This window comes from Mustelus asterias, chromosome 15 (genome assembly GCF_964213995.1).
Source record: "Mustelus asterias chromosome 15, sMusAst1.hap1.1, whole genome shotgun sequence".
Lineage (NCBI taxonomy): Eukaryota > Metazoa > Chordata > Chondrichthyes > Carcharhiniformes > Triakidae > Mustelus > Mustelus asterias.
This window is the reverse complement of record NC_135815.1, coordinates 57,858,249-57,878,453: the sequence shown is the minus strand read 5'-3', so window position 1 is coordinate 57,878,453 and position 20,205 is coordinate 57,858,249. Positions and strand designations below refer to the sequence as shown.

General features: G+C 45.8%; 1 protein-coding gene across 1 annotated transcript in view; it reads right to left on the bottom strand.

Annotated features, from left to right (window-relative positions):
* Nucleotides 1-20,205, bottom strand: part of LOC144504729 (uncharacterized) — a 77,198-nt gene that overhangs the window by 16,504 nt on the left and 40,489 nt on the right. Inside the window, exons 13-16 of the mRNA XM_078230474.1 lie at nt 17,382-17,523; nt 13,064-13,264; nt 3,741-4,025; nt 1,144-1,323 (exon numbers count right to left, since the gene is read on the bottom strand). Coding sequence (XP_078086600.1) covers nt 1,144-1,323; nt 3,741-4,025; nt 13,064-13,264; nt 17,382-17,523 — 808 coding nt within the window. The remainder of the gene's footprint in view (nt 1-1,143; nt 1,324-3,740; nt 4,026-13,063; nt 13,265-17,381; nt 17,524-20,205) is intronic.

The window sequence follows — 20,205 nt, the reverse complement described above, 5'->3', positions numbered from 1 at the left end:
GCCTCTGACCTTCGGGTAAGCGTTCTCCAAGGCGGCCTTCTCGACACACGACAACGCAGAGTCGCTGAGTAGAAACTGATAGCCAAGTTCCGCACACATGAGGATGCCCTCAACCGGGATCTTGGGTTCATGTCACACTATCTGTAATCCCCACAGCTTGTCTGGACTTGCAAAATCTCACTAGCTGTCCTGTCTGGAGACAATACACATCTCTTTAACCTGTGCTTAATACTCTCTCCACTCACATTGTCTGTACCTTTAAGACTTGATTAGCTGTAAAAACTCACATTCCAATCATTATTCTGTAAATTGAGTTTGTGTCTCTGTATGCCCTGTTTGTGAGCAGATCTCCCACTCCACCTGACGAAGGAGCAGCGCTCTGAAAGCTAGTGGCGTTTGCTACCAAATGAACCTCTTGGACTTTAACCTGGTGTTGTGAGACTTCTTACTGTGTTTACCTAAAACAGGGTGTCAATTCCCATCCAGCCTCCCAAAATTTTTAACAGCTGTCCACACATTTTTCAAGCATAAATTGGGCAGATGTGAATTCAATTTCTCCCATCACATTTTATCTTTGTAAGTCAATGGTTTTCTTGCTGTAACGATACCCGTTTGGGCTCCTTCTTAAACATAGTGTGTACTTTGTTCTATTCAATTGAAAGCTTCCTTGACATTTAGGGTAATCATTTTAACACTGTCACACCCATCAGTTTGGTAATTGAATATTGAAATGGTTACACCCTCTAATAAAGGCATATGAAGGTCACAGAACATATTTGGCAACACATTTAAAACATGGTAGTAACAAAAAATGCTAACATACATTGGTAGATGTTAAAAGTAACTTTTTGACAAACTCTCACATATTCCTGTTCCTATGTTCTTCAATACTTTGCATTGCTTTTTAAGTTACATTCCACTTTCTTATCTCGCAACTTCAGATGGCAAAGTATAGCTTTGATTGCCACTACATATCTTTAATATGGTGATACATAATGTCTTGCAATACTAATTACTAAACTAATATAAACATGAAAAGATAATTACAAAATTTTAAGAGGATTCATTTCAAATGCTTATGTTGATAAAGTTAGTTCCTGTATAATATAAACTTTATTTGTGAATAATGAATGAAACACTCACCAATAATGGACATTATTGTTGCAATCATTAGAAAGGCATAAAAAATACTCAGGACAGCAGCAATATTGATCTGGGTATCTGATTTGACTTTGTAACAGATTAGTATGTAGATGGCAGGAGGCACGATTCCAAGTGCCAGAGCAACATTTCCATTCCAGTTAAACACAAAGGTAAATGCTCCTGTAAAGGTTATTGTATAGCAAAACGTCATCTACCTTGTGTTAAAAACATTTATATTATTAAAACTGGATTAAACAAAGAACAGCTTTCCATTATCAGCCTTATTAATTTAATATTAATCAATAAATATATCCCATTAGACTTTTCTGTTTTTCATTCACTGGTACCAATAATCTAATTGTTAGACAACAATCAGGAACATGCTCTAAATTATTCCTGCTGAGCCATAATTTTTTCACAGTAAACAATTTTTTCATTGCACTTCCAATGAAGTTAAGATAGCAGAGCGAGGTCAACTATGAGAACATTCCTGACCCTGCTGCTTGGTGTCCATTTTGCCCTTCTTTCTGCAAAGTAAAACTTGTTGGTGTTGTTGTAGACCTGAATCACATTGCTGTAGCAATGTGTAAGTGTTGTTACCATTAGAAGGCCCACTTCATGTGATATTGATGACATGACATCATGATAAATGACATTGGGTGTGAGTGGAATTGTTGACAAAGTATTCGGCGGACATTGACAGCATAAAAAGGTAATTAGTAAACTTATTTTGCTTATTTGATGAGGATGAAAAGCTTTGATGATGACAGGTTCAAATGACACCATTATATATTTCAGCCTGATTTATGTCAAGAGTAACTAGGCAATTCTCCACTCCTAGTCAAAAACCTTGCTTGATGGGAATGAAGGGCTAAGAAATCAGTGCAACAGGTTTGTAGACAATCAGGACTCCGAGCAAACAACATTTCTCATTGGAAGCACAAGAGTTCTGAACTTGCTCTCATATGTTTATAAGCAAATGTAACCAGGTTTTCCAAATCGTGGGGATGATTTTCCCAAAAAGAAACTAAGTACCCAATGGGTGGGAAAACGGGAAATTTTCTTGCCCATTTTTTGGGCACACTTAGTCAAGTGAATTTCCAGCACTCTGTGCATCACAGAGTCCGCCAGAGGATTCACGCCTGCAAAGCAGTGGGGGGCCTAATGCTGTGCAAGAGGCTGAACAGCAACGTGCTGGGCAGCCCATTGCTCATGCGGCAATCTCCCACTAGGTAGCCTTACCACTCCCTCTGGATCGCCGGCCTCTGATGGCTCCACAACCATCCCCACTAAGACAGTCAGCCAGATTGCATCCCCCCCACACCAGGTCAGCCCTAATCGCCAACCCACTCCAGGCCAGCCCCCATTGCCACCCCCGTCCCCCTACCACCTCCCAGGCCAGCAACGATCGCCAACCCCTAAGGCCACCTCCGATCACCCTCTCCCTCCCCCTCTGATTGCTGTGCAGAGTACACAGCAGCCCCACCTCCCATCATCACCTATCGGCCCACCCCCAATCTGGCCCCACAGCCCCAGAAGGCCCCACCCCTTAGGCACTGCCCAGTGCTCGGTAGGCAGTGCCAGGCTGGCACTAGCCAAGGGGCATTCCCCCGCCCCTGACCTCCCGGGGGGGGCCTCCATGGCCACTGGCCCACCTGTGAGGCCATCATGCCTGGTCCCGTTGATGGGGACCACCTTTAATCCTGGCTGGTGGGAACATCCCCCGACAGGTTGGGAAACATTACTGAGCCCAGATGATACCATCCTGGGCTTGTTAATGATATTAAAATTTTAATTTAAATATTGTAATCAGCCTTGTGGTGTTTCCCGGCGTGAGGCTGATTCTGCCATAAAAAATGGCCCAGGTCGCGAATCCCAATACAGCCCTCCCCCTGATATTTCCCGGCCCGCTGAACAACTCGAGCATCAGCGCAGGCCGAGAAAATCATGTCCCATGTTTTTAATGAAAACTGTGACCTTTGGTGTGATTGCTGGAAAATTAGGGGTGTACAACCCACTATGAGGCTGCACACTAATGTCAGAAATCAGTTCATGATGTCATTTCTGCAGCTGAAGCCTAAGGCCAGACTGGCATCTTAGATACTTTTATAATTATTTTGACAAATCCTGATGTGCAACATTAGTAGATGACTATGTGGCAGTCCACTTTTCATACTGATGCAGAAATCTGCACTGCCACTCATGGGTCAAAAAGCCTCTGTCCTTCAATTTATATGCAGCTAAACACAATCAATAATACATTTGCAGCACTGATATTATATACAATATGAAATAATGCCTATAGTTGAAGTAGCACTGCTGCCTCACAGTGGCAGGGACCCGGCTTCAATTCCGGTTTGCGTCACTGTCTGTGCAGGGTCTGCATTTTCTCCTTGTGTCGGCGTAGGTTTCCTCCAGGTGCTCCAGTTTTCTCCCACAGTCGGAGTGTGGCGACTAGGGGATTTTCACAGTAACTTCATTGCAGTGTTAATGTAAGCCTACTTGTGACAATAATAATCAAACTTTAAACTTAAAACTTTATAGCATCCCAAATATAAACAAGAAACTACCACAATATGGTAGAAAAACATAATTACCTGCTATCATCAAAACCACAGTAGCAGGACCTAGAATCGATGCTGCTGTTCCAATAATCTGGTACAGAATGTAGAGTTTTGAAACTGAGGGGTTTCTCCTGGAGGTTTGTGCTCCACTATTTAAAAGGTCAATTGTATTCGCCAAAGTTGATGACACCCAACGGCGTCGTTGGTTGTAGAATTCTTTGAACTCCTGTGGTGCATTTGTATAGGCATCTGAAGCTGCGTTGTATTCAACACGCCAGCCCTGCTGTAGTAATAATGTACATAGCCAACGGTCTTCTCCTGTTAGAATTGATTAATGCACGTTACTGTTAAAACTGCTCACCAGCCCATCATACTGTGACTGCTCATTTAATACATTCAAAAATATGAGATTCTCTTGGTACCTTCAGTAAAATATGTATCCTGGGTGATTCATATACTAAATGATTAGTGTATGGTTAAAGTAATTGTACAAATTTACATAGTTATAATTGTTCCCTTTTAACTGATTGTTCCTGATGCTCCCCATTGCTACAACATGACAAATGGTGGCGAGGGAAATTTGATGTAATTGCCTCTCAGTTTTCATCAGCTTTTCCGATTGAAAGAAGCTGACGGGTGTGGCAGGATGGGACAGAGTTTACAAATATACATGCGCACCAGCAAATATGGTTAGAGAGCAGAAGAATGGTAAAAAGGCAGAATTAAAGATTCTTTGCCAATTGGGCTCAAAGTGTCCAATCCTGCATGAAAACGGGAGTGTTTCCTACTGGCGATAGCAATGATCTGCACACTCCATGCGGCATATGCTAATAGGCCAGCTCTTCTACTACATGTTTCATTCTGATTTCTCAACTCACCCAGTGCCTGATTCACTGCAGTCAGGAATCAGCTGTTAGCCTCATAGAAGCAGGAGCAGTATTTCAGCACTCTCTGCAGTAGCCACTCTCCATTCAGCCAGCAACATGGTGGGACGAAGGTCCGCGCCTAGATTCCTAAATGCAGAGGTGCAGAGGATGCTGGAAGCTGTGGAAGAGAGTTGGCAGGAGGTTGCCATCATCCTAAATCTCTGAATCATGGGAAGTGGTGGCAGACTCAGTAAGTTCCAGGAGCATCACCAGGATGGTGGGCATCCAATGACACAAGAAGATGAATAACCTCCTTTGATCTGCGAGGGTGAGTGCCCACTTCCCTGCCCCTGGAACCACTCATGTACCTAACCTCCAGCATCTCATCTTTACCTCCTCTATCCCACCACACTACCTTCTAACATTGCCACACAGCATCTCCACCAGAACCACTAGCAAGGCACCCTGCCTATAAATGCCACCTGGTATCAACCCCCTCCCCCATCCTAGTCAGGCCACCCTCTTACTCTGTCATCTTTGTGTCCCCATAGGCACAGATTGCCATCAACAAGAGGGAATGGGCAAAGACAGGAGGTGGCAGTCCCAAGATTTGTCACTGTCGCTGATTGCGAGGTCAACAGGCTCCCAGCAAGTAAGAGCCCAAAGCACTGTGATCCAGATGACCTATCTTAAGTGAGTCTATCATTCCTCCACACCCTTGATATTCCCACCAGCTGACCCCATGTCCTTTGTCTTGCAGGATCTCCATCAGATGAGGCTGGGCTATCTGGGGTTGCATCCTGACATCCAATACCTCAGAGCACCCCGGGTCACAGCTCCAGGGAGGACACTGAAATCTCACCACTGCATTCACCATCACCAGTACAGAAATACTTATCTCTTTGGGAAACGTTAGTGGACAGGTTTCTGGGCACTCTCTGGTGAGTACCACACAGCTGCTATTGCACATCAGGTGGAGTCTGAGTGGGCAGTCAGAGGTCTGATGGATGATGCCATCAGCCCCAGGTTTCTGGAAACATTCATTCCAACAATGATGGAGATGCAAAAGCAGAGCCAGGCTTTACAGGAGGGGGTGTCAGTGACCTTCCAGCAAATGCAGGCACAACTGGAATAGGAGTCTGGGAGCCTCATCTTGCAGGAGATGGTGCCAACATTGCATGACACCCAGGGGAACACTGAAAGGGTGGCATCCATAATGGAAAGCCTGGTCATAGATTTCTCAGCAACTGGCAAATGTCCCTCTGCGATTTAGCAATGCTGTGGATCATAGATCATGACTGACGACTTCCAAGGCACACTCAGTGGTGTAGATGGCTGATGCCCTAGGCACCATAGCCCAGTCACACATGGACATGTCGCTGGCATTGAGGGACCATACTGATTCGCATTAGAGATTAGCCAAGTCATACAGGACATGGCTGAGCGCATCCACAGTCTGAAAGACATGCAGGTTAGGTGGACTGGCCATACTAAATTGACCCTAGTGTCAGGGGGACTAGCTAGGGTAGATTGTGGAATTGCGGGGATGGGGTCTGGGTGGGATTGGTGCAGGCTTGATGGGCCGAATGGCCTCCTCCTCCGCAGCATTGCTAAATCGCAGAGGGACATGTGCTAGTTGCTGAGAGGCCATGGCTGAGGGCATCAGAACCATGGTGCAGACAATGGAGGTCCTCCAGGAGTGGCAGTGCCAGATGAAGGTGAGGCTTCTAGAACTCATTCCAGCTGCCCCTCTATCCCAAGGAGTGACCCCAGGGGCCAACAAGCACCCCGAGGGAGGAGGAAGCACTGGAGTGCAGCCTGGGGCCTTCAACCTTGTAGACTCAGGCCACCACCAGTCCTTCTCCCTCTTACTGACACTGGCATATCTCCTGGGCAGCAGGCAGAACAGGATGGCACGTTGTCGCCTGTAACATCTGAAAGTCGCCCCAGGCCCTCGAGATTCAGGCCCTCCAGAGGACATTTGCCAAGGGCATCACAGGCAAGAAGGTGTGGAGGCAAACTGCCTCCACTATGTGTATTCTGGGGACACACGTATAAAGAGCGGGACGGAATGAAAGAAGAGGAAGATAGAGGACCACTAAGTAGGCATGGGTGAAGTTTCACAGTTGTAGTTAGGGGGAAGGGGACACAAATTGTACATATTCACTAATAAACACATACGTATGGCTCTCATTGTTACGTCTAACCCTCATGGGGAAGGGGGCTATGTTAACTGATTGGACCTCTAATCTTCCCACAGGCCCTACACCCTCATTCTGAAGGGGGGAGGTCTCTGAAAGCAACAGGGGTAAGACATCTGCCTTTGACAGCATCACCGGTCTGTCATCCCAAAGATTTCACCCTTGAGCCTCATCACCCCCTCCCCCTTACTATTCCCCCTTACTATTAGGCATATTCAAGTGACCCCTTGCTCCTACAACAAAGATGAACAGGGAGGTAAGTGGTGTGTCATCAGAAAGGCTGGAGTCAGACTTCAGATTCTGAGGAGCACCATAGTTTTCCTCACAGCAAGTTGTCATCACCCTCCAGCCTTGCGATGAGACCCGCTAACACTGCCAACTGAGGACCATCACTCTAGTGTGATGTCACGCTGACCCTTGGAGCGGGGGATGGGAAAAATGTTATAGAAGTGGGGGGGGGCGGGGGGAGAATAGAAAGGGCTGGCATGGATTGGGGGAAAGTGGGGTGGGAAGGAGACCAGTACCATGGGAAAGGGGCACAGGGGACTGGGCAAGAAAGGGTTTGAGGGTCGGAGGGGTGGTGGGGATCACTTTGCCAGTCAGTGAGGTCCCTATGTTTCAAATCTGGAGGCAATGCGAGCCTCCCTGGTCCTACGTTCCTGTTGGACCCTGGCCACCACCTGCTCAGCTCCTTCAGCTTCCTCCTCGTCCTCCTCCTGCTCGCTGTTTTGGTCTTCATCCTCCTCATCTAACGAGACAGGCCATTTCTCCTCATGTCACCCCACTGCTGTGCCAGGTTGTGCAGCACACTGCATGTGACCACTATCCACGCCACCCTCTAGGGGCAGTATAGTAGAACTCTGCCAGAGCGGTCCAGACAGTCGAAACACATCTTCAGCAGGTCTATGTATCGCACAATATTGCTCCTGGTGGAGTGAGCCTCATTGTATCGGGTTTCACCTTCAATCTGGGGTCTCTTCACTGGCGTCATCAACCATCAGCGGGTAGCCCTTGTACCCCATTAATCAACCCCTTGGCCGAGGGTGACTCTTGAAAATGCCGGGTATCTCTGAGCGTCCCAGGATGTAGCTGTCATGCATACTCCCAGGATAGCATGCACAGACATGCATGATGTTTAAGAGATGGTTGTACAATATCTGGATGTTAATGGAGTGTTATCCCTTCCTGTTAATGAAGAGCACCCCATGTTGAGTCGGAGCTCGAAGGCCAGCATGGGTGCGACTGATTGCCCCTGGATATGTGGATCCTGGCGATGGCAGAGAATCCTGCAGCTAGGTATCTGGTGGACCTGGTCCATGTAGAAGGTAATTTAGTCTGATGCTCGGGCATATACGGCATCCGTCACCTCACGGATATACCTGTGCATGGAGATTTGTGATATTCTGCACAGTTCGAGCCCTGGAATATTCCAGATGCAAAAAATTCAAGGCAGCCATGAGCTTCACGACCACCGGGTCCTCCTCCTCCTCCTCTTGGTGCCAGGTGAGTGAGAACCTGGCACAGATGCAGCACCACTCCCTGTGAAGGTGCAATCTTCGGCAGCACATGTTGTCTGACAGCTTGTTGAATGACCAGCATCTCCTGTACACCCAGGAGTTCCAGAAGGGCTGCCTTCATGCCAGATGGGATTTCAGGCACTTCGGCCTCTATGGCAGACCCATGTGCCAGAATTTTACTGGCACACCCGCCCCAGAATGGCATTCTCTGTTGGCCTTAGGTGAGATCTTACGAGCCTCAGGCGGGCGAGGCAGTAAAATTCTGGCATTGATATTTGGTGTCTGGCTCCAGTGATGCTGGATCAGGCATGGGATGTTCTTGCCAATGTCTATCTGCCTCAGCAGCAGTCAGTACCAAAGAGGCTAGCTAGCCTGGTTGCAAGTCAAAATTCATCTTCTCTCCGTGGAGAGGATGGAGAAGGGGAGCGAGAGAGAGAAAGAGAGAGTCACACAGTCAGCATCATCAACCATCCCTTTGCCCTCAAGTCCTCCCTTACCCGTGAGTCATGCTGCATTTGAAGAATGACCAACCCCCTCCATTGCAGCCGACCCACGCTCCATGCAAGAGCTGCTTGCATCAACAGTGATATGCAGGGTCACAGAAACTTGTCCCTGATCCCTCAGACCCACCCCTGGCCTCTGGATCAGATGATCCCTAACCTCACTGCAAATGTTTGTTGCGCTTCCTCTCGCACTGAGGGTGGATACCCCTCTGTGGCCCCATGTCTGCCTGGCTCGTGGAACGCCAAAACCAGTTTATCCCCTGAGCCTTAGTTGGATGTTAAGCCTGGGGGTTTTCTGAGTTCTCTTTCATGATGGTCAGTTGATGGGAGGCTCTGGGCTAGCAGCTAAGTGAAAGGGGTCTATGGCTCACACAGGCAATGATTTATGGCCAATATGAGCAGCCATGAGGACAATGCCACCTTTTTGATGGCACATCATCAGACTCTAAACTGTAGTATTGCCGTACAAGGACCAGGCAGCTTTCCCACTCATGCCTGACACATATGTGCAACCCTACCTCCCCCCCCCCCACCACCATCAAACCCATGCCCTTCCAGAGCTACCACCTCACTTGACAACCCTGTCCCCCTCTAGGTGACCTGACCCTCAGACCTCACATAGGCTTTTCATGTGGATGGGAGTGTATGTCCGCAACAAAAGGTATCTGTGATAGCCTCCACTGAGCTCCTCCTGCATTTCCCTGGGAGCGCAAAGGAGGGGGGCCCATGTATGAGCTATGTCAGAATCTTGTGGAGTGGAGATATGAATCCACTGCTTTGGAGAATGGGCTGTCATGCAACACTTCAGATCTCAAATGGGGGGATGCGAGTTGTGGGTTTAAAAATCCTATCTACCGACCTGTAGATGTGGCCAGATTGAGCAGCTGAGGTACTGAGATGAAGAACAAGAGGCTTAATGGGGCCTTGAGTGATTGACTCAACAAGCAATTCCGCTGTGTCACATGAGCTGACAGGCAGATTAAAAACTCAGCTGATACTGGTTGGTGTGTTCATTCAAATAACTCTCCTTGCCTAATCCCCTCATTCACAAGTCTGCAACTGTGATTGATAGGAATTGAGAGAGTTTGCGCATTGACCACAGTAGCCTTGAAAGGGCAAAATTCCTATTGCGACTGACAACCCTCATGAATAAAAGAAGTTCATGGAGGTGTGCCAACAGGTCTGAGTCATCGACTGAACCATGGGCAAGCCCAGTGCATGAGTGGATTCCTTAGAGAATAGTGCAGACTTCCAGATGGGCAGAGTGCATGGCATTATCACTGGCAAAGGAGACATTACAGCTCAGACATGAAACCTACGGAATCAACATAATGACAAGTCAAGTTGCCCGAGAGTGTCATATTTATGATCATTCTCAACCCTTTCCCCATAGCATGAGGACATTCAGCCAGGCCACTCTCACCACGAGGGATAGCCAAGGGGGAACCCACGAGGTCACCCCCTCACCACCATCACAGACACGCCTAACCCCAGGTGCTTTGCAGGATACCCCGTACACCCCAGTATAACTTTAAAGTGGCAACTCCTTGCTCCCCCTCGGTGCTCATTCCACCAGGCCCCTGCTTTTGAGGACCTGTACCAAATCCTGCCTGCGTGATTTCCCCCTGGAGGGCATCGCGTGAGGCCGTTGTATTGGTTCAGTAGTGACACGCCAATCAGTAGATTTAAATATTTATCGGGTGCCTGCCCACTCTTGACGGAACCTAATTGGGGCTCGTGTAGCGGGCTGGGAGCATTGCCGTTTGCCGACCAACAACTGATTCTCCAGGCCAATGTGAATCCCGCCAGTAGCTAGTGGGCCTGGAGAATCGCCCCCTTTATCTCAATGCAGAACTCGTAACAACATGGAGAACTGAGAGCAAAAATAAAAATGAGTATGACATGAAGGCCATTACTAAGACATAGTAACATAATGGACACAGTTGTGTCCAGCATATTCAAAGCTATTTGACATTTTGGAAGAACAGGAAGAGAGGAAATGGAGGCAGGGTGTCTCTGTCAATCAAGGATTATATCAGTACAGTAGTGAAAAATGATCTTGGTTCAGAAGATCAAAATTGAGAATCAGTTTGGTGGAGACAAGAAATAGCAAAGGAAAGAAGTCACTGATGGGAGTGATTTAGCGGCCCTATGTCAGTAGCTACGCTGTAGGACAGTATAAATCAAGAAATAAGGCTTGCTTGCAAGAAAGTACTGCAATAATTGTGGAAGATTTTAATGTTCACATAAATTGAATGAATCAAGTTGGCAAAAGGAGCCCTGAAGATGAGATCATAGAGTGTATCCAGAACAGCTTCATAGAAATTAACATTCTGGAACCAACCAGGGAGCAGGATATTTTAGATCTAGGTAACATGTAATGAGACCTCATTGTAAAAGATCCCTTAGGTAAGAGTGATCAGTACATGATAGAATTTCACATTCAGTCTGAGTGAGAGAAATTTGGGTTTGAAACTACTGACTTAAAACTTAAATAATGGCAATTCTAGTGAATGAAGACAGAGTTGGCTAAAGTGGACTTGGAAAGTAGATTAAAGGGTAAGATGGTAGAAAAACAATGGTGGACATTTAAGGAGAAATTCATAACTCACAACAAAGATAGATTCCCTTGAGAAAGAAATTTTGGGATTTCCCTCCCGCCCACTGCATGTTTTGCCACAGTGGAGGTGGCCTGTGATTGGCTGGTGGCAGGATCTCTGATCACGCTGCTGTCAATGAGGTTTGCCGTTTTATACACCCCCACCATCGGGGGTCAGGGTTCATCATCAGCCAGAAAAATCCAGACAAGGAAACAGACAGGAAAAGCTTCCATGAATGTATAAAAATAAAGAGAGTAGATAAATAAACACTGGTCTCTTAGAAGTTGAGATGGGGAAATTAATAATAGGAACTAGAAATGGCAGATTTTGAACAAATATTTAATATCTGGCTTTATAGTAGATGACACTTGAAGCATCCCAAGAATAGGAGGAAATCAAGTGGCAAAAGGGAATGAGAAATTTAAAGCAATCACAGTCACTAGAGAAAAAGTACAAAAAAAACTAATGGCACTAGAGGCTGACAATACCCTAGATCTGGTGGCCTGCATCTGGATCTTAAAGGAAGTTACTGGCTGCTTTGGTTGTAATCTTCCAAAATTCCTTAGAATTAGAAAACTTCAAATGCAATACCAATATTCAAGAAAGGAGAGGGGCACAAAGCCAGAAGCTATAAAAAAGTTAATCTAACATCTATCATTGGGAAAATTCTATAATCTTTTACTTTATTCTCTTTTTAACAGGATGTGGGTGTCGCTGGCTAGGCCAGCATTTATTGGCCATCCCTAAAGGAGGCATCTCCTGTGAAAAGGTAGTAGTAGGACACTTAGAAAATCACAATACAATCAGGCAGAGTCAACATCGTTTTGTAAAAGGGAAATTGTGTTCAACAGGTTGATTGGAATTCTTTCAGAATGTAACAAGCAAGATGAATAAAGGGGAACCAGCATATATTCTTGGATTTCCAAAAAGCATTTGAATAAGTGCCATATAAAAGATAAGAGCTCAAGGTATTGGGAATAATATGTTAGCATGGATGGAGGATTGGCTAACTAACATGAAACAAGGACCTGGAATTCTTTTTTTCAGTTTGGCAAATTGTGACAAAGAGACTGCTGCCAGGATCAGTGCTGGGCCTCAATTATTCTTAATCCATATCAACGACCTCGTGAAGGGACAGACTGTATTGCAGGAGGAATCTTGAAAGAAGGAAGTTTAAAAATATGGGTTCTCTGATTTGAGATGGAGGTGAGGAGGAATATTTGCTCTCAGAGAGGTGTTGCTCTTTGAGCATCTCTTCCACAGAGAACCGGGTCAAAAAGTATATTCAAGACTGAGTTAGACACTTCTTTGCATCATGGACAACAAAGAAGTTAATAATTATGGGGGTCAGGCAGGAAAACGGAGTTAAAGCCATAATCAGAACAATGTGATCTAATTCAATGGTGGATCTGGCTTGATGAGCCAAATGGCCTACTCCTGATCCTATTTCTTATGATCTGATTATTATTTCCAAATAAAGCTTTCCCATTCGCACTGAGACAGGTCCTCTATACACTGGGGGACAGAATTACCACAGAATTATGCCCAATCCCCCACCATACCTTTGATGGAAGAACATCAGCACTTGTCATTTACACTATTCCCAGGGTAACGGAGAGAAATTTATGGACATTCTTGCCCGATGTAGAAGGGAACGTCAGTTACATACCTTGATCGTATTGGACAAAATGGTGTCCTTCAGTGGCATTGGTGGTGTATTTTTTCACAACATTGTCATCCATTAGGGCTGCTGCCCTGTACAAACTGAAGCATCCTGGACTGCACAGTACGCAGCCGAGCACGTGTTCAGCTGTCTTCTGTAACCAGTGACCAACAGCATATTCAAACTTCTGGTACCAGACCATGGGACCTTTGAGAGGAAGGAGGCATGTGGAAATACACACTTTACTGTTCTACACAGATCTTTTTAATTTCAATAAAAATTTGATGATTTATTGTAAGAAAATTTGGAACAATGAAAGAACATTTGTTTGGTCAAGCCTGTTTGTTCCATAGCATACAATCAACTGTACCCCGCCTGAGGAGAAACTCGGGGCTAAAATTTAGCAGCCAATGAAGGCAGCTTGGGAGGCAGGCGACCTCAAATTGGCAGTGGAAGTTGTCGCAAGAGGAGCCTGACATCTTGCCATATATTTTCAGGGGCAGGAAAGACAGATGTTAAATTAAAACAATTAATTGGCCAATTCACAGCTAATTAACACCCCCACTGGCATTTTACAATGTGTGGTGAACACCAGGTAGACTGTGGCAGCTTCTCAGTGGGTTCTCGAGGGGGCCCTCCTTCAATGTCTGCTCCATGGCCCGTGGACGGACTGCCCGTGTCAATGGCCATACTCAAACACCGCTACCGGAGGTTTTAACCCTCCAATCTCCGGCCTATGTGTGCCTCACCCCAGCACATTTTTAAAAATCCTAATTTTGCCTTCAAAGGTGCCTTCGCATGGAGTTATCCCCTTCTTTCATAGTCTCAGAGGCGGCCATCTCTATCTGTTACCCTGCTAAAGCTGCTGAGCTGCCAATGCTCTGATTGGACCAGTAGTCTCAGAGGGTAGCTGCTGCCCTCAGTTGGACAGTAGCTCCAGTGGTGGCTTCTTAATTGGTCACTGCCAGTAAAATGCTGGCCAGGTACTATCGTCCGCCCATGGTTTAGGTCCTGGCAGTGGAATTTCCTTTGGACTCTACACGTTCTCCCCATGTCTGCATGGATTTCCTCCAGGTGCTCTAGTTTCCTCCCACAGTCAGAAATGTGTGCTGGTAAGGTGCACTGGCAATGCTAAATTCTTCCTCAGTGTACCCGAAGAGGCGCTGGAGTGTGGTGACTAGAGGATTTTCACAGTAACATCATTGCAGTGTTAATGTAAGCCTAATAAATAAATTTAAAACTTAAACTTGGTAAAATTCTGGCCTCTGTGTCATTCCCTGACTTTCAAAGGTGGTAATGCATCATTGCATATCATCTCAACCTGCATTAGCACTATTCAAATTTGACTATGTGGCTTCCATGGACACCATGATCCTCCCTCAGAACTAATATTAGTAAGCCAACCAATAAAGACAATGTTTCTATCAAGGCACTTATTTTAATTTTTATTTAAAACAAGAACATAAATTACTGAGGCCGCAGTGAGGGGGGGAGATTTTAATACTTTTTAACCGCAATAAACATAATGGCCTGGGCTTTGTGAGAGGATGAGTCTATTAGAACTAATTTATTATGAGGCTAATTAGGCAGCATCCTGCAGTGAATACAAATGCGTATTTAAATGCTGAAACTGGGAAATTGTTGTCAGATTTTCCCTGCTCCTCTGAAAGTTTCACTGTATCTATACCTCACTGAGTGACTCAGCATTGGAATGCGTAAAGGATCTGAAGTTGCAGTACACCAGAAAAAAATAGGGCTGGTGCATTCAACTGGAAGCAACTAATTAATGAGTCTTGAGTACGCAAAATAGCCTCTTCGGCCCTTCAAAAAAAATTTTAAAGCGTGGAGTATCCTTCTTCAAAATTTAATTTTTGTTTGAGATTTGTCAGATAAATTAATTAATATGGGCAGGATTTTCCATACCCGCCACCTCCCCACCCCTGTTTCGTGGTGGCAGTGGAGCCCTGGCATTGGCCGGCAGCAGAATCTTCTTGTCCTGCTATTGTCAATGGGGTTTCCCATTGTATGGATCCCCCTGTGTCGGGAAACCCGCAGCAGGGGTTTGCATTGCAAGACCGGAAGATCCTGCTGATGGGAACAGCTGGGAAATTCTGGTCAATATATGTATTTTTAAAATTCTAACTCTTTTTGCTCTCTCTATCTTCATCCCTTCTTTCCTTCCGCCTTTTGGTTTTGCTTTCTTTACATAATTTTACATTGAATTGAATATTACAATTCATACTTCCCGGTTAAGACACTGTGGGTTGATTTTGATTCTAAGTGAATGGCATGAGTTAAAATATCACCCTGCCTAGCACAGTGAGGATCCTTCAATCTGATTGGTTGAAGAAACACACATGCTCTGTTCACATATGCTATAGATATGTTATCAAGCATGTCATACTGAAAATAGAATCATAGAATCCTACAGTGTAGAAGGAGGCCATTCGGCCCATTGAGTCTGCACCGACCACATTCTCATCCAGGCCCTATTCCCATAACCCCACGCATTTACCCTTGCTGGTCCCCCTGACGCTAAGGGGCAATTTAGCATGGCCAATCCACCTAACCCACAGATCTTTGGACCGTGGGAGGAAACTCATGCAGACACAGGGAGAATGTGCAAACTCTACACAGTGGCCCAAACCGAGAATCGAACCCAGGACCCTGGCGCTGTGAGGCAGCAGTGCTAACCATTGTGCCACCATGCCGCTCAAATGTGGCAAAGACTGTAAATTGGCACATAAAGCACACATAAAATTTATAGGCGTCTGTAAATGTAATGAATGATGAGTCACGTTCAATCAAAACTGACTGAAAATCTGGGCTTTTGTCTTTTTAAAAAATGTTCACAATAAATAAAATGCACCTTTTTTTACTTTGGACCAACCGCATGCCCAATTATCACCATCAATATGTTAAAAGGAAAAGGGAGAGAATTTGCATTTATAGACAATGGGATTTTCCACTCCTGTTCTTTTGGGTGGGTTTGGTGAGTGGGAGCAGATAATTTCGCAAGAAGTGCAAATCGTGTTCTGCATCGATACGATGTCTCGCCCTGCCCCTGCCAGTGACGTAATGGAAATCCCGACATTCAACATTGGGAACCCCTTATATTAAATTTGAATTTAATTAGGGAGCAGTACCAGGGAAGTGCTGGGGGCAGTGTCTGAATAGTGCCAGGAGGCAGTACCCAGGCAGAGCCAAGGGACAGTGCCGGGTGGAGGTGTTCCAGGAGGAAGGTGGTTCCATTTTAACTTTTGTGTACTAGGGTGGCCTTTAAAAATGGTGCCCCAATCTTTAAAAATGAATTTGCTGATAGATGGGCTCAATCAGAGTCTGATCCACCAGTATGACAGTGTGGAAACTGCCCTTCAAATTTTTAAAACTAAGTTCCAAGCAAACAATGGAGAAAGCTGCCGTTAGACCGATGGCTTCAATCCCACTTTTCCCACACACTGCCAGTCTGCATAAAAATGGAGTAATCCAACCCTAATCTAATTCCTTAGTAATAATACAAGTGATTACCTCCCTCTGGCCCCCGATCCCCTTCTGACACTCGACCCGACCTGACTAACATCCATGATACAATTCCTCCCCCAGCCTGACCTGACTAGTCCCTACCACCTGACTAGTCCCTACCACCTGACTCCCCCCAACCCCTCAACAACCACCCACCAGGCCTGACTAGTCCCTGAACTGACAATCCCTTCCAAACACATACACACATTCATTCATTCATTCATTAACACATTGAACACCTGCTTAAATCACCAAATCACAGAACTGTTATAGTGCAGAAGGAAGCCATTCAACCCATCATGTCTTCATTGGTTCTCCAAAAGAGCATTATGACTTACTGTCATTCTCCTGCCTTTTCCCCCATTACTTTGAACATTGTTTCCATTCAAATAATAATCTAATGCCCTCTTGAATACCTCAATTCAACTTGCCTCCATGTGATATTAAACAAATTCTAGTCTTTTTCCCAATGGAATTACTTTTTGTAACTAAATGCACAACTGAACTTTTTAAATGTAATAACTAGTGATGGAACTTAGAATTTCAAAATATCTTAGTTAATGCTTTTACTCATTTACTGCTCTTTGTGCTGTCAAGATAGTAATAACAAGTGAGTTGATTACTTTCATTCATAACACAAAATGCAAATAACAGTGGAAACACAATTTTCTTCTTTTTAGTAACACATTGATATTATTGATATGTAGCAATGATCCTATCTTTTGTTCTTCTGTATTATGTACACTGCAAATAAGTAAATATACATAAACGAGGTTGTAGAGAGTTAAATGTGACTTCATACCAGTTCCAGTTGGATGTATTCTACCACATGCAGCCCCAACATGTGGATATCTTCTCAGTCTGTCAACTAATAAGATCAAAGCTGAGGGTTGGAAGTCAATGTCCCCATCCAAAGCCAGAATATAAGTGTTCTCCTTCTCAGTCTTTTCAGGAAAATGAATATAAAAAAGAACATGAAATATGTCATGCTTCTGAATAAAAAGGTCTGAAAATGCTGGGTGGAATTTTCCCAAAGAAAACTAGTGTCATAACAGTGATAATAGCAGAGCGATCCATGCCCTTCCATCAGGAGCGCTGCGCAATGCAATCAGTCTACACTCAGTCACTTCTCGGGAGAGTGGTAGGTTGTGTGCCAGTATGGGAGGCGGGGGAGGGGGGGGGGCTAAACATGCCGGTGAGCCTGATGCACAGTACTGGGGCACCATTTCACAAGAGCTCCCCAATCTCACAGTGCACTGGAAGATCCTCTGCCTCCCCTACGGACATCGGGACCACCTCCCTGCCCCTATCCATCAGCAGCATGTTCCCCATCCACTCCATGATACGGGTCGCTGGTATCGGAGCACTGGGACCCTCCCAATGGGTTCCCCTGCCTGACACCTGACATCCATCCTGATCAGGACCTCTGACATGTCCCCCCATCATGACCCACATCATGCTTCACTCCTGCATGACCGCCCTGCATAGTCCCCCCCCCTCCCCCCGCATAGCTACCCTTTCATAACCCCCACACAGGCCCCACTCCCACTCAGACCCCACACCCTTGGCATTGCCCCTGACACACTGGCAATGCCCAACTGACACTGCCAGCGTGTCCGGTGGGCACCACCAGTGTGCAAGATGGGCAGTTCCAAGAGGGCACTGCCCAATCAACACTGCCTGGCCATGCCCAAACCACCCGGGGGTTCAATAGCCTCCAAGCCCCTGGGCTATCACGCATGGTCTCTGCTAGTGGAGAGCAGTAGTGATTCTTGCCATTCTCATGCCGCGTCTGAAAGCTGAAGATCCCGGGAGCTGGGAGAATCTGGTGTTAAACAGACTATGCATATTTAAATTCTACTTTAAGTAGTCTAATTGGCCTCACATCCTTTCTGGGTGCAATCTGGTTTGCGCCAGAAAGGGACTGGGACGACTGCAAACTGGCACCTGGTGCAAAACTGATTTTTACGCCCAAACACTATTTTCTGGGATCAGTGTGATCTGCGTCAGGCGCAGCAATGCTGGAAAATTTCCTCCACTGTATGTGATAGAAGCATGTAAGTGATCTGTTTGCATAACATTTCTATTTATCAGGAAGAGAAAAACCCCAATACTGACATACTGAGTTTGGTAAGCAGGGGACAGAGGAGGTAGAGTTTCAGACAGGCTAGATGGAATTCCTGTTCCCTTTGAAAGATTCCCCTCCCGAAGTCAGCTTGAATGCAAGGCAGGACTTCCAATGGGTGGAGAGTTCTCGAAAGTCAGTATGAAGCATGCAGCTGCTACTGAGCTCAGTTCAATCCCAACCTCAGCAAAGGTTTCAACCCAAGGGGAAGTCCAAACTTTGGACAGGGAGAGTCTGATTCCTGATTCCAGGAAGGTCTGATCCCAGTGGATTTGATCCTCAACTCAGGGAAAATTTGTTTGGCGGGCCTAGGCACAGATGGTAGAGGGGGTACATCCTGGGAGCAGGTAGGCAAGCTGCTGATTGTCTCATCTCTATTAAACCTGAAATGAGAAGGAGTCAAGCTTGAGATATTTTACATTTTTATTAATGACTTAGAGGAGGGGGCTGAAGGGTGGATCAGTAAATTTGCTGATGACACCAAGATTGGTGGAGTAGTGGATGAGGTGGAGGGCTGTTGTAGGCTGCAAAGAGACATAGATAGGATGCAAAGCTGGGCTGAAAAATAGCAAATGGAGTTTAACCCTGATAAATGCGAGGTGATTCATTTTGGTAGCACTAATTTAAATGTGGATTACAGGGTCAAAGGTAGGGTTCTGAAGACTGTGGAGGAACAGAGAGATCTTGGGGTCCATATCCACAGATCTCTAAAGGTTGCCACTCAAGTGGATAGAGCTGTGAAGAAGGCCTATAGTGTGTTAGCTTTTATTAGCAGGGGGTTGGAGTTTAAGAGCCGTGGGGTTATGCTGCAACTGTACAGGACCTTGGTGAGACCACATTTGGAATATTGTGTGCAGTTCTGGTCACCTCACTATAAGAAGGACGTGGAAGCGCTGGAAAGACTGCAGAGGAGATTTACCAGGATGCTGCCTGGTTTGGAGGGTAGGTCTTATGAGGAAAGGTTGAGGGAGCTAGGGCTGTTCTCTCTGGAGCGGAGGAGGCTGAGGGGAGACTTAATAGAGGTTTATAAAATGATGAAGGGGATAGATAGAGTGAACGTTCAAAGACTATTTCCTCGGGTGGATGGAGCTATTACAAGGGGACATAACTATAGGGTTCATGGTGGGAGATATAGGAAGGATTTCAGAGGTAGGTTCTTTACGCAGAGAGTGGTTGGGGTGTGGAATGGACTGCCTGCAGTGATAGTGGAGTCAGACACTTTAGGAACATTTAAGCAGTTATTGGATAGGCACATGGAGCACACCAGGATGATAGGGAGTGGGATAGCTTGATCTTGGTTTCAGATAAAGCTCGGCACAACATCGTGGGCCGAAGGGCCTGTTCTGTGCTGTACTGTTCTATGTCTATGTTCTATTTTATCATCTAGCCCGACTCACACCCATCGCTAGTTTGGGATTTACAAATTCAACCCTTACGGTTTAACACAGAGTGTGACATCAGTTAAAATGCTAAGCACAGAGAGAAAAACGCACTATAAACT